At 36.1% G+C, this 15,895-nt stretch overlaps 1 protein-coding gene across 1 annotated transcript in view; it reads right to left on the bottom strand.

Moving 5' to 3' along the window:
- The window catches only part of PIK3C3 (phosphatidylinositol 3-kinase catalytic subunit type 3), a 161,715-nt gene that overhangs the window by 43,901 nt on the left and 101,919 nt on the right, over positions 1–15,895 (bottom strand). Inside the window, exons 18-20 of the mRNA XM_061399575.1 lie at positions 15,322–15,391; positions 9,573–9,637; positions 6,735–6,819 (exon numbers count right to left, since the gene is read on the bottom strand). Of these exons, the coding sequence (XP_061255559.1) occupies positions 6,735–6,819; positions 9,573–9,637; positions 15,322–15,391 (220 nt within the window). The remainder of the gene's footprint in view (positions 1–6,734; positions 6,820–9,572; positions 9,638–15,321; positions 15,392–15,895) is intronic.

The raw sequence follows: 15,895 nt of genomic DNA on the forward strand, positions 1-15,895 counted from the left end.
TGGCCTCCACTTGTCAAGGATACAAAATACAAAACTACTGATATACGCATATGAAGACAGCATCAAAAAGAACACTGTTACGTTATGATTGTGTCTGAGCTGTCATGTGATACTAGCTACTTTCTTATTAATTATTAATTAGAATTAGTTTACTTTTTATTACTACTTTGTTTCAAGTTGTTTAGCTATCTCTATGAAAATTATTCACATGTACAGCAATAATATTTTTGACCTAAAATTTTCATATAACTAAACATGTATGAATTATGCTAGTCTCTACTGATAAAGTCGGAGAAGGCAATGGCACCCCACTCCAGTACTCTTGCCTGGAAAATCCCATAGATGGAGGGGCCTGGTGGGCTGCAGTCCATGGGGTCGCTGAGGGTCGGACATGACTGAGTGACTTCACTTTCACTTTTCACTTTCATGCATTGGAGAAGGAAATGGCAACCCACTCCAGTGTTCTTGCCTGGAGAATCCCAGGGACAGGGCATCCTGGTGGGCTGCCGTCTACGGGGTCGCACAGAGTCAGACACGACTGAAGTGACTCAGCAGCAGCAGCAGCTACTGATAAAGTAGGGCTTCCCTTGTAGATCAATTGGTAAAGAATCTGCCTGCAATGCAGGAGATCTGGGTCTGTGTCCTGGGTCAGGAAGACTCCCTGGAGAAGGAAATGGCAACCCACTCCAGTATTCTTGCCTGGAGAATCCCAAGGACAGAGGAGGCTGGTGGGCCACATTCCAATTGGGGTTGCAAGAGTCAGACACTACTTAGTGACTACTGATAAAGTAAGATGCTTTTATAAACTATTCTTTGTCATCAAATTTGCTTTTTCAGTAATTTTTCCTTGTTATTACTGGATTGTTTTCCAAGTAATAAAAAATGTATGAGAAAGAGCCTTTTACTCTGCCTCAGTGAGTTATGGTAATAAATATTTCTTGAAATGTCATTTCAGGAAATTTCTTTTAACATCAAGTGAGACAGCGTATGATCTCTCTCTCTTTCATACATATTAATGGTGAAAGTGAGTATTTGGGGGTGTTTCAGTAATTTAAATACCAAAACTTAAGAGAAAAGATTACATCCTGAAAAAGATATCTGATGCAAGATTAGGATAAGCCTCAGAAACTGAGGACATAAACACAGTACTCAGGATGATTTGAGATGGCACAGAGAAGAACAGAAGAGTTTTAGGAAAACTGAAAATATTCTTTAAGTATAATGGGAACACTATACCTGTTCCAGACAACTTTGTCAAAAGCGTGCTTTTCATTAGCATTTTGATTCCACGTGAAATAAACATCTTGAAACTGATTTTGTAAAACAACTTTGATTTAAAGTAAAATATAGAGAAATATAGACAAATAAACAATACCATTTCCCTTTCTTTAGTAAAGATATGAGTGTGAGAATAATCAGTGTTCCCACATTACTTTCATGATACAGTCTTGACACCCTGCATAACCTGGAATAAAATGTCACCATAACTAATCGTATTCTTCTTCTTAATCTCTACCAAAAACCTAAAATATTACTTTTTAAAATGAAAGTTATACATGTATCCATATGATAACGCCCAACAATCAGATTCTAGTACAACGCTGCATTGACTCCTCTTTAAATAATGGCTTTCAACCTCTAACATTACCTGGAATGCTACCAAACTCATTGAAACACAAAAAAAGTATTTTGTAATGTAGCAATATATATAGAAAGCAGAAGAATATTCAAAGTAAGATAAAGAGAAGGTCTGTTATCAAATCAGTTATCAGGATATGAATAAATGTGTAATGCTCTTATTAGAAAGAAGATCTAATTTGGAGTTAACTGTACAAGTACAATTTAAATAGCTTTTTTTTTAACATTAGAAAAGTCATATTCTCATTAGCTCTTGGGGAAAAAAGGAAACATTATATAAAAGGCACAATACTATGACATTTAGCACATATAAAATATTGTTCCAATACTCTCATTAAGTGAGCAGGGTTTTCAAATTTTAGTCAATATTTATGGATTATATGTATATTTCAAGTAAAAAAAATTAACATTTCTTAGCTGGGCAAAAATTCACATATTTTCTAAAATATATATATTATATATTACACATACTAGGGCTTCCCTGATGGCTCAGACAGTAAAGAATCTGCCTGCACTTTGGGAGACCTGAGTTTGATCACTGGATTGGGAAGATCCCCTGGAGGAGGGCATAGCAACTCACTTCAGTATACTTGCCTGGAGAATCCCCATGGACAGAGGAGCCTGGAGAGCTACAGTCCATGGGGTTGCAAAGAGTCGGACACAACTGAGCGACTAAGCACACGGCATACACAATACTATATGTATAGGTATGCAAAAGATTTTCTGCTACACTTCATAAAGGCTTAAGAAAAAAAACAAAAAAAGACTGAGAAATTGGAAAACATAAACTAAATGAAAAGGGAGCAATAAATATGAAATAGAAAAAGTGAAACAAATTAATAAAAGTAAAAGATCATCATACAGTCCAATTGTTTTTAAACACAGCTGCTCATTAGAAACACACCTGGAGCTTTGGAGAACAGCAATATCTGAGCATCTGCATTTTTCAAAGACTTCCAAGACAATTCTGTTATGCACCTGGATTTTAAAAAGTGATTACAAGTTTTTTTATTAAATGGTAGTTTTAGAGATGTACAATTTCCTTTAGTATTTATCGTAAAGATGGTTTGGTGGTGCTAAATTCTTTGAACTTTTGCTTGTCTGGAAAGCTTTGGGTTTCTCCATCAAATCTAAACAATAGTCTTACTGGGTAGAATATGCTTGGTTATAGGTTCTTCCCTTTCATCACTTTAAATATATCATGCCATTCCCTTCTGGCTTGTTGAGTTTCTGTTGAGAAATCAGTTGGTAACCTTATGGGAGTTCCCCTGTATGTTACTGGTCGCTTTCCCTTGTTGCTTTTAATGTTTTGTCTTTAATTTTCATCATTTTGATTACTATGTGCCTGAGTGCGTTCCTCCTTGGGATTATTTGATCCATTAATTTGACTTAGTATGAATAAAATGCTAGATTTCTAATTTATATTTACTCAAAACTGATATAGTTCCATGTATTCTGGCATCTAGTATTACTGCTAAAAATCTAGAAAATTTATTATCTTAGTTTTAAAAAATTTTTGAATGAGGCTTGAAACTTCTAATTCAATTTTGAGAATATAAAGAAATATGTTGTAAAAAAAAATAGGAAGCTAACAAGTGATACAATATTATTAACTAAAGTACAGATTTTGTTCAAATTTCACAAAATTTTATGCTAGTATTCATTATTTGTTTTCATATCTTATTCAAGATTCCACATTGTATTTAATTGTATTGAGCAGCTTTAGTCACCTGCGACAAATTCTGGTAAATTCTCTTCATTTTTATTCTAGTACAAATATTTTCTAATTTTCCTTATTATAGCTTAGATACACCCATCATTAAAAAGTGGACATTTAATTTCCAAATACATGGGATTTTTTTTTTTTTTTTTATTTTTAAACTTTACACAATTGTATTAGTTTTGCCAAATATCAAAATGAATCGATCACAGGTATACATGTGCTCCCCATCCTGAACCCTCCTCCCTCCTCCTTCCCCATACCATCCCTCTGGGTCGTCCCAGTGCACTAGCCCCAAGCATCCAGTATCGTGCATTGAACCTGGACTGGCATCTTGTTTCATACATGATATTTTAAATATCTTTAACATGAACTTCTCATTTTGATACTAATTTCTCATTTAAATGTTTTCTTCTCTGCAATCATTCTCTGTGTTTTTTTTCAAGCTAACTTTATTAAGGCTTTCAGTGACTCAAAGATCTCTCTTGGTAAAGTCACAATGCACTTGAAAATATGTGGCTTATTTTCAAATACTTTTTGATACTGATTTCTAACATAATTCCACAGTGATAAACAAACAGCCTTTGTATGATTTCAATACCTTTAGACCAAGAAATTTTTGCACTTTGTCTTATGTCCCTGGATATGTTCCAGTGTCTCCTAGCTTACAGTCTATGGGAACTTGAAAAGAATTTGTATCCTACTGTTGTGTGAAAATTGTATGAATCCTACTTATGTTGAAGTGGTTCACAGTGCTTTTCAGGTCTACGATATCCTTCTATGTCTCTGTATATTCACTCTGTTAATTTCTGAGAATTTGATACTGAAATTCCAACTAAAAATATTTATTTGTTTACTTAAAAAATAATTATATAGTAGAACTATATATAACCTTGTTCTGTATTTTCCAAGTTGCCTGTAAATGTGTTACAATACTTTCATAATTTAAAGAAATAAAAATGAAAAGTTAACATTTCTTTATTAAATATATATGTATGATATAAAAAAGGTACAGTAACTACATGAAAGTTAAGTAAAAAAACAGAAGGTAATTGATTGATGGCATGCAAAATATCTCAAGTAATAAAGTAATGAAAACTAGGTGTGGCTAATTAAAGATTCTTTTACATGCTTTTCATTCAAAGTAGGAACTATCTCCTTTTCCCTTGAAGCCAGGCAGGTTGTGTGACTCTTCTGACCAACAGAATATGACAGAAGTGACAAACTACCAGCTTCCCAATCCAGGCCTTCAGAAACCAAAGTTTCTACTTCCTGTCTCTTAGAATTCCTTTCAAACCCAGCTCTGAAAAACACAAGTCACAGGGAAGCCTGTACAAGTGACTTGATTAACCAGCTTGGCTGAAAACAGTATAAGCTGCCAGCCATGTGAGTGATCTATAAAGCCTTTAGAAGATATATTAATTTTTTAGATCTTAGAAAACATAGAATGAATGGAGAAAAAAATGGATGGAAGAGAAAAGGGAAAAAATAAAGAAGTAAAGAAGGGAGGGAAGGAGAGGAGAGAGAAATACAGCGTAAGAAAAGGGGAATATTCTCTCCTAAATGCTTCAATCAATTAAAAAAAATTTTCAAATCAAAATACACTGTATGTGATCATTTTTACGGTTGAACACATTTTCATGGGTAAACAGTTACCTGTAAAATGCTATGTTTCTTAGTTTAAAATAAGAATTAAATGCGTAAAGAATTTGAATATATATACACACATTTTATTTCAGTGTTTTAAAAGTTCCTAAGAATATTACATTTTCTGTATACTTCTCAGTCAAAAATATACCAAATGTAAGTTTAGAATAAATTATGCAGTACAAAATAATCTGGAATACAACCTCATAGGAGCACTGTGAAAAATAAAAAATAGTCATGTATAAGAGAGCAACTTATAAACCATTAAATGATGCAAAAGTATAAATATAGTTATCGTATGTCTAGAAAATCCTCTACTTGCTTCCCTCAGCTTTGATTGCTTAAGTATAAATATGGATGTAAACATAAATATTTATGTAAAACAGGAATAACATGATATATGCCACATACTATTCAGGACTCAACTCTAGTGTCAATTCCTTTATTAACCCTCCCTTAAACAATCTAGCCATTAAAAAAAAAAAAAAACCCTTATGAAAATAAAAAATATAAACTTCATGAGAATAGGCATAAGTGGTTGAAACATTTGAATTAATCTCTTCAGCTTGCCACTACTGACATTTCCAGTAAGTGACCATAAGTACTAACCTAAAATACCATGAGAGGTAGCTCTTAACACAGCACTGTAATCTTGAGTCTAGAGATTTATCAAAAACATGATTATTCCTGACAGACTTTTCCCAATCTACTTAATTGCTTGGACAAAGAAGTCTAGCAGGCTACAGTCCATGGGTTCACAGGAGTTGGACACAACTTAGTGACTAAACCACCACCACCACCACTTAATCGCTTACTGAAACTCAAAGAAAATCAAGGAAAAAATTACAGCTTCCAGGAAGAGATAACTTACAGTTACAAAATAGTTAAGTGATTGCAAAGATACATCTATAAAAGACTAAGCAGAATTTACACCGCATTCCTGCCATTATGTCAAAACATTAATGACTTCTTTTATCACATTTTCTATCTTTTAATCTTCTTATAGGGCATTTAAAACTGCTGTGGCTTGAATAGTAGCGTCCCCTCAAAATGAACATGGCTCTAATGCCCAAGTAGGAGGTGGAACCTTTTGGAGGTATTTAGCCCTCAAGTATCGGAGATGGCAATGGCACCCCACTCCAGTACTCTTGCCTGGAAAATCCCATGGACGGAGGAGCCTGGTGGGCTGCAGTCCATGGGGTCGCTAAGAGTCGGACACGACTGAGCGACTTCACTTTCCCTTTTCACTTTCATACATTGGAGAAGGAAATGGCAACCCACTCCAGTGTTCTTGCCTGGAGAATCCCAGGGATGGTGGAGCCTGATGGGCTGCCGTCTATGGGGTCGCAGAGTCGGACACGACTGAAGCGACTTAGCAGCAGCAGCAGCAACAGCCCTCAATATGGAATCAGCACCTTATAAAAGACCCCACAGAGCTGCCTTGCCATTCCCAGCAGGTGCAGATACAATAACAGGTCTTTAACCCAAAGAAGGTCCTCACCTGACCAAGCTGGCACCTTATCTCAGACTTCCAGCCTCCAGAACTATGAGAAATAAATTTCTATTGTTCATAAGTCACCCAGTATCTGGTATTTTGTTATTGCAGCCAAAATGGACAAATCTAAGCCAAATCTTAACATGTTCTAAATGTATATGAATATGGCAACAAGATAGCTTCCTTTCTTTTATTCCCACGTATCAATGAAAAGCAGTACGTTGAGAAACTCACCACAGCTTTTAACGTAAGTGTCCATAACTTCAGCACTGATTCCATTTGGCCCATTCTCACTTGGTGCATATTTTCTAAAAAAGTTCTGAAAAGATGTTTACATGTTTACAAATTCAATCCTTTAAACAAGTCAGGCATTTCAAAATTGTAAATAATGACAAACAGGTGTCTGGTATAAAACTTTATAAAATGCAGAACTGGGGAAGCATATTCCTCAGGAATCAGTCATATTACTATGCTTATAGTCTGAGACTAAGAAATAAATAAATAAAAGTGTGCTACTTCTATATCACAGGGGAAAACATTAAATAAATGTACTGCTATATCTCATAGTTAATTTACCAGTTTGTTTCCCATTTCTCCTGAAAGTAAACATGAGGGGCTTTCTGTGAATCATACATTCTCCTAAAAGTGAACATGAATTTTTAAAATGACCTTTTAAGTATAGCCACTGAAATACTGCTACCATTAACAAGCTCAATAAAATTACATTCCAATATTCAAAATAGCATTCAAAATTACATTCCAATATTCAAAACAGCATTCAATATAATGCTAAGACTTTTCAAATTAAGAGGAAATTGACAGAAGATAAACATGAGATACAGTGTGAACCAAAGAACTGCAAGGGCACAATAAATACACTAGAGTGTCCAAACAGTCTGGAAATACTGGGGAAAACTGTATACTTTCTTTTCCCCAGATTATCAACTAGCCTATTCTTTTACATCTAGATGTTAAAGAAAAACAGACACAGTACACTATCTGAAAATACAACTAACACACTATTAAAAATAAATTTATCCTATGTTTTAAGCTTTTTGAACATTAAGTGAAAAAGAATATATATCTAGAAAATATAAAGAACGCCTATAAACCAATAGACAAAAAATAACACACTATTAAAAAATAAATTTATCCTATGTTTTAAGCTTTTTGAACATTCTGTAAGTGAAAAAGAATGTATATCTAGAAAATATAAAGACTCCTATAAACCAATAGGCAAAAAAATCCAAGAGAAAAATGGGCAAAATATATGAACAAGCACTTCACAGAAGAAATAAATGGCCTATACACATATTTCACTCAATGTTTTTGGTGATCAGGGAAATGTTAACTAAATAATAATAAATACCAAAATTTAGAAGCTCGACAATACCAAGATTAGGTAAAGATGAGTAGCAAAGAAAAACAGCTGTTTTCAAAAATAATTATTTTGGTAAACAATTTTTAACTATCTACTAACGCTGAAGATGAGATAAGCTACAACTTGGCAAAATTATTTACACAGATCACACATGGAACTATGAATCAGGACACAAACTGTCACTGTCTTTATTTTACAAAATCATAATTCCATAGAACAACATAATAATTGACAACTTTATTAAACAATTACTTCAGTTAGAACCTGTGTTCAAGCTCTTTATACATTTCATGCCATCTTCAGAAGAATTCTACAGCTAAGTACTCTTATTACCCCAATTTTATAGATACAAAAACTGAGACTTAAAGGGTATGTTAGGAGGTTCCCTAGACCTCTGACAGATTTGATCTATTAGATGGGGTCACAGACTCAACTTACAGCTGTACCACTAGTAAGGTGTATTACAGCAGAAGTAAACGCAACAGGATCAACATGGAGAAGACACACAGGCAAAGCCTGTGAATTACATGTGAATCCTCCTTGTTCTCTTCTGAAGGGATACACTGAGCTTATTTCCTGGGGGCTGCTCATACAGGCACCCTCTATAGTCTATTTAGTCCAGCAACTATCAAAATTCTAGAAGGAAGGCCGGTTATTTCCTATAAATCATATTATTTGTACAAAGAGTCTAGGTATGTGAACCACCCTTATGAGTTCCTGCTGAAATCCAAACACGAGCTAAAGGCTAACCTGTCTGCAAGGTTACTCAAAATATAGATAGAAAGCCGCAGAACCAAACTTCAAACTCTGGAAGTTTGATGTTTTGTGTCTGAGCTTTTAAGTAACTGAGCACAACTGTACCTTGAACCAAACAATGGAATCAACCTCTTATTTGTTAAGAAATCAGAGTAAAGTCTTTCTGAAAGTGTAAACTCCACACTGAATTACTGGGACACTCTAAACTGAGAAATACAAAAACATACTATAGTAAATATCCTTTATCAAGCCCTTCACTGTATGATTTTTCATCTCAGGCATATCAATTTTTTCAGTGTGAATTACATACATTTTTCATAGGAAAAAAATTACATTAAAAAGATAACAAAAGTAAACTATTCACATGCAGTATGAATTTTGCAATAAACACTAATTCACGATTTTAAAATATAAAAACAATTCCAAAGATATATATGGCTTAGTACAACTTGCCTTTTCTTATCTTAAAGGAGAATAATGATTTTGGAGGGGGAGGTTGGGGAAAAGGGTCTTAAAAAACATAATTATGTAAAACATGTATGACAAGAATATCACTATAGCCTTGTTCTGAATAACAACGAAAACTGGAAATAATCAGAACGTTCATTGATGGCTACATAAATCAGTATTTCCATACTTTGCAATATAATGTAACCATAAACTTCAGAAAATTTAAATTCTGTTTCCCCATTAATTCCTGATTGCCTATTATATGCCAGGCAAAGTTTAAGGAACTGAACATCTGTCTGTCTACGTTGGAAACATTTCCAACTGTTAACACTGTTTACTTCTCTGGAAAAAAAAAACAACTTAAGGGAAGAAAAGTGAGAAAAAGAGACTTTCATTTCTAACTCTTTGTACTTTTTATAGAGACTGAAACTTTTCTAACAAGAAATATTCATGAAATTCATAAATCATTAAAATAGATACTGTACCTGAATGCTTCCTTCTGTATCAAGAACTTCAGCAACAGGAACTGACTGGATAAACTGCATGAAGCCTACACAGAAACAGATACATTGTATTAAGCACAGCTTTTGGTTAAGCCACTGGAAGGACTTGCTGAAGCTGAAGCCCACTACAGCCACCTGATGTGAAGAGCCCCCTCAGTTGGAAAAGACCCTGATGCTGGGAAACACTGAAGGCAGGAGGAGAAGGAGGCAGCAGAGGATGACATGGTTAGACAGCATCACTGACTCAATAGACATGAATCTGAGCAAACTCAGAGAGATAGTGGAGAACAGAGAAGCCTGCTGTGCAGCAGTCTATGGCATCGCAGAATCAGACATGACTGAATGACAAAACAACAATATTGGTTAAGCACTAAAGATTCTGTTAAGAATAGTCTTCATTTGCAAATGTATACAATACAAACTTATTAGCTTAAAGAGGTCTATGCTGCTGCTGCTGCTGCTGAGTCACGTCAGTCGTGTCCGACTCTGTGCAGTCCCATAGACAGCAGCCCACCAGGCTCCACCTTCCCTGGGATTCTCCAAGCAAGAACCATGGAGTGGGTTGCCATTTCCTTCTCCAATGCATGAAAGTGAAAAGTGAAAGTGAAGTCGCTCAGTCGTGTCCGACTCTTATTGTATTTAGCATATATTGGCATTTACATCATAGGAAATACACGGAAACATTTAAAAAATTAAGCTGAAAACCTGTGTATTTCTCTAGGCCAATTTCTATTATTATACACAGGAACACAAAGTAATAAGGTTCAGTTGTCACTCAGCCGTGTCCAACTCTTTGCAACCCCATGGACTGCAGCACGCCAGGCTTTCCTGTCCCTCACCAACTCCCAGAGCTTGCTTAAACTCATGTCCACTGAGTTGGTGATGCCATCCAACCATCTTGTCCTATGTCATCCCCTTCTCCTCCTGCCTTCAACCTTTCCCAGCATCAGGGTCTTTTCCAATGACTCAGTGCTTCGCATCAGGTGGCCAAAGTACTGGAGTTTCAGCTTCAGCATCAGTCCTTCCAATGAATATTCAGGTCTGATTTCCTTTAGGATTGACTAGTTTGATATCCTTGCAGTCCAAGGGACTCTCAAGAGTCTTCTCCAACACCACAGTTCAAAAACATCAATTCTTTGGTGCCTAGCTTTCTTTATAGTCCAACTCTCATATATATACATGACTACTGGAAAAACCATAGCTTTGACTAGAAGGACCTTTGTCGGCAAAGTAACGTCTCTGCTTTTTAATATGCTGTCTAGGTTGGTCATAGTTTTTCTTCCAAGAAGCAAGCATCTTTTAATTTCATGGCTGCAGTCACCATCTGCAGCGATTTTGGAGCCCCCAAAATAAAGTCTCTCACTGTTTTCATTGTTTCCGCATCTATTTGCCATGAAATGATGGGACCGGATGCCATGATCTTCGTTTGTTGGATGTAAACCAGATTTTTCATTCTCCTCTTTCACTTCAATCAAGAGGCTCTTTAGTTCCTCTTCGCTTTCTGCCATAAGGGTGGTGTTATCTGCATATCTGAGGTTATTGATATTTCTCCCAGCAATCTTGATTCCAGCTTGTGCTTCATCCAGCCCAGTGTTTCCCATGATGTACTCTGCATGTAAGTTAAGTAAACAAGATGACAAAATACAGCCTTGATGCACTCCTTTCCCAATTTGGAACCAGCCCATTTTTTTGCGTCCAGTTCTAACTGCTGCTTCTTGACCTGTATACAGATTTCTCAAGAGGCAGGTAAGGTGGTCTCATTCCCATCTCTTTGAGAATTTTCCAGTTTGTTGTGATCCACACAGTCAAAGGCTCTGGCATAGTCAATAAAGCAGAAATAGGTATTTTTCTGGAACTCTCTTGCCTTTTCTACAATCCAACGGATTTTGGCAATTTGATCTCTGGTTCCTCTGCCTTTTCTAAATCCAGCTTGAACACTGGAAAGTTCTCAGTTCACGTACTGTTGAAGCCTCACTTGGAGAATTTTGAGCATTACTTCGCTAGCATGTGAGATGAGTACAATATTTTGTGATAGTCTGAACATTCTTTGGCATTGCTTTTCTTTGGGATTGGAATGAAAACTGACCTTTTCCAGTCCTGACCACTGCTGAGTTTTCCAAATTTGTTGGCATACTGAGTGTAGCACTTTCACAGCATCATCTTTTAGGACTTGAAATAGCTCAATTGGAATTCCATCACCTCTAATAACTTTGTATTGATGCTTCCTAAGGCCCACTTGACTTCACATTCCAGGATATCTGGCTTTAGGTGAGTGATTATACCAACGTGGTTATCTGGGTCATTAAGATCTTTTTTTGTGTAGTTCTTCTGTGTATTATTGCCACCTCTTCTTAATATCTTCTGCTCCTGTTAGGTCCATACCATTTTTGTCCTTTATTGTGCCCATCTTTGAATGAAATGGTCCCTTGGTATCTCTAATTTTCCTGAAGAGATCTCTAGTCCTTCCCATTCTACTGTTTTCCTCTATTTCTTTGCACTGATTACTGAGGAAGACTTTCTTATCTCTCCTTGCTATTCTTTGAAACTCTGCATTCATATGGGTATATCTTTCCTTTTCATTTCTCTTCTTTTCTCAGCTATTTGTAAGGCCTCCTCAGACAACTATTTTGCCTTTTTGCATTTGTTTTTCTTGGAGATGGTCTTAATCACTGCTTCTTGTATAATGTGAGAACCTGTGTCCATAGTTCTTCAGGCACTCTATTTATCAGATCAGTAACAGGGTAAGGCTTCTGAAATTTGGCATAAAAATTTCTTTCTGCAGTTTTATAACATATGTCAATTAAAATTCTAAATGTAAAATCATTGGAACAAATCTGAAATTTTGGCATTTTAGAATATCAATCACCTAACCCTAAAATTATAGTATATTCATTGGCTTTCTTTGTGTAATACTCTATCTTCTGCCATTCCCTGGAAATGCTATGAAAGGGAAGTATAAATCCCTTATCTGAACTACCAAAAAGAAGGGGAGGAGGATAGTATGCAGGAGAATAAGGAGAAAAAGTAAGCCTGTAAGTCCAGGGACAACAAAAGTAGGATAAAACTACAAATCTGTGAAAAAAAAAAAAAATCAAAGTTCAATGATGGAAGTATTTCAGAATCATAAACAACTATGATATGGTTTTGGTAAGCCTTACATTATAATTGGGCTGCCCTAGGCAATGGCACCCCACTCCAGTACTCTTGCCTGGAAAATCCCATGGATGGAGGAGCCTGGTGGGCTGCAGTCCATGGGGTCGCTAAGAGTCGGACACGACTGAGCGACTTCACTTTCACTTCTCACTTTCACGCATTAGAGAAGAAAACGGCAACCCACTCCAGTGTTCTTGCCTGGAGAATCCCAGGGACGGGGGAGCCTGGTTGGCTACCGTCTATGGGGTCGCACAGAGTCGGACACGACTGAAGCAACTTAGCAGCAGCAGCAGCAGCAGCGGCTCAGTGTTAAAGAATCTGTCTGCCAATGCAAGAGACACAAATTCAATCCCTGCGCCAGGAAGATCCTCTGTAGAAGAAAATGGCAACCCTCTCCAGTAGTCTTATCTGGGAAATCCCATGGACAGATAAGCCTGGCAGGCTACTGTCCGAAGGGTTGCAGAGTTGGACATGACTAAGTGACTAAACAACGACACATAATTATTTGCATGCAAATTAGGAGACTGTGCATTACTTTAGAGTAAGAAGCATCTCATTTATTCCCATATGATAAATACTAAACAGTCTGCATCAATGCACTTAACATATATTTGTAGTTTTTCTAGTAGGTAGCAAGAATTTTGCAGGTAAGCAAAAATAGAGCTTTGACCTGCTTTCAAAGATCTCACAAGTTTGCAAGTTTTATTGGAATAAAAACTATGAATGAAAGGACACTATGAAAAGGAATAGTAAAGGGAGACCTATATTACAATAGGGATCAGAGGACCTCTGACATCTGAACTGTGTTTTGAAGGATAATAAAGATGTATAAATAAAGCGGAAAGGATATTAAAGATAACAATAATATAAGGCTAAGAAGAGCATGGTACATTTGTGAAAATGGAAGGTGGATGGTGTGGCTAAAGTCTAAGAAGCAAGGAGAGTGGAAAAAAGAGGTGTCACAGAGAGGTGTGGAGGTATGTTATACCACACAAGAACTAATAAACTAAGCTAAGACTTTTGTCTTGGTTCCAGGAGCAAATAAAAACTAAGTAAATCAATTTATGTAGGATAGTAATAGAACATATAAGAAATTAAACCGCCAGAAAGATTTGGGAATAACAAGGAAAAAGGCAGAAAGCCTAAAATAAAACAGGTACTTGTTTCTCCAAGGTACCTAATCTAAAGGTAAGAAGCTCTAAGAGTAACAAGATTATAAAACTTACAATACACATTAGGCAAGCATTCTGAGGGAATCTTCTGCCAAACTTCCAGAGGTTACTCAATCTCAGAAAGTTAGACATATATATTAAAAAAAAAAAATCAATGAATAAAAGCAACAGCATCTGATGAGTGGTTTGCATAAGCAGGGCACAATACAAAGCCTTTCTAGGTTTTAGTAACTCTCAATAATGATTATATGCAGAGTACATCACGCAAAATGCCAAGCTGGATGAATCACAAGCTGGAATCAAGATTGCCAGAAGAAATATCAACAGCCTCAGATATGCAGATGATACAACTGTAAAGGCAGAAAGTGAGGAGGAACTAAAGAGCCTCTTGATTAGGGTTAAAGAGAGTGAAAAAAGTGGCTTAAAACTCAACACTCAAATAACTAAGATCATGGCATCCAGTCCTATCACATCATGGTAAATAGAAGGGGAAAAAGTTGAAGCAGTGACAGTTTTTATTTTCTTGGGCTCCAAAATCACTGCAGATGGTGACTGCACCCATGAAATTAAAAGTTGTTTGCTGTTTGGAAGGAAAGTTATGACAAATCTAGACAGTGTAATAAAAAGCAGAGACATTAAAGACAAAGGTCTATATAAACAAAGCTATGGTTTTTCCAGTAGTCATGTTGGGATGTGAGCTGGACCACAAAGAAGGGTGAGTTCCGAAGAATTGATGCTTTCAAATTGTGGTGTGGGAGGATTCCTGAGAATCCCTTTTACTGTAGAGAGATCAAACCAGCCAATCCTAATGGAAATCAACTGTGAATACTCATTGGAAAGACTGATGCTGAAGCTGAAGCTGAAGCTCCAATACTTTGGCTACTTCATGTGAAGAGCCAGCTCACTGGAAAAGACACTGATGCTAGGAAAAGATTGAAAGCAAAAGGAGAAGGGTGTGGCAGAGGATGAGATGGTTAGGTAGCATCACAGACTCAATAGACACAATCTGGGCAAACTCCAGGACATAGTGGAGGACTGAGGAGCCTGGTATGTTGCAGTGAATGAAGGTGCAAAGAGTTGAAGATGACTTAGTAACTGAATGATAACAAAAACAATAATTTCAGATACAGATCACCACAGGAGAAAACTACTGTGGTTTGGAAACAGTTTTGAATCCAAAGAAATATATCATAAAGGTTCTCATTTTTCTCCCAAATATGCTGTTTAATGATTTCAAGAGGTATAAAAAGAAAGGGAAGGAGGGAAGGCAGATAGCCAGGAAGGCCCGACTAGTCTTCAGTGTTACAAATGAGTTCAATCCCTAATGTTCTTAACAATTTCCAATTTAAAAAGAAAAATATACTTATTGGACACTGAAATAAATAATTGTTAAAAAATAAACTTACCATGCTTTGTACTAGTGGCTAATACTTTGTAGGGAGTCAACTTCAAATCCAGATTTTCTTTTCGTAGCAGCTTAAGATCAAAAGTCATATTAAACAAATGAAAAAATGTTATGAAATAGTTTTGTAGTAAGTATTATAGCAGTTTAATACATCTCTTTATCTTGTTTTAAATCACTGTCAGTTTTCACTGATAGGGGGTTCCCCCTAAGGATTTATGCAGGCCTTACTGGTCATGAAGTATTTTAGAACTCCAAATAAGGAAATGAAGACAAATATGTTTCTTTAAAATCCATGGACAGAAACAGGATTTAAGAAAGAAGATTTAATTGACTAAGAGGAAGAAAATTACTAAATCCAACACTGAAAGAACTGTGAAAAAGTTTTTATAAAAAGGAACACATGCAGTTTCATTTTATACTCATCTTAAGAGCCATCTGCAGTAATACAATAACAACTCCATTTGTTCAAGATCAAGTGGAGATTGTTCAGCTCTCCAGGATTGTACCTGAATGTTATATAATTCTAGGTACATGTAATTCTGTATCCATGCATAGCCTATCCACTAATCCACTGA

Source organism: Bos javanicus, chromosome 24 (genome assembly GCF_032452875.1).
Source record: "Bos javanicus breed banteng chromosome 24, ARS-OSU_banteng_1.0, whole genome shotgun sequence".
NCBI classification, from domain to species: domain Eukaryota; kingdom Metazoa; phylum Chordata; class Mammalia; order Artiodactyla; family Bovidae; genus Bos; species Bos javanicus.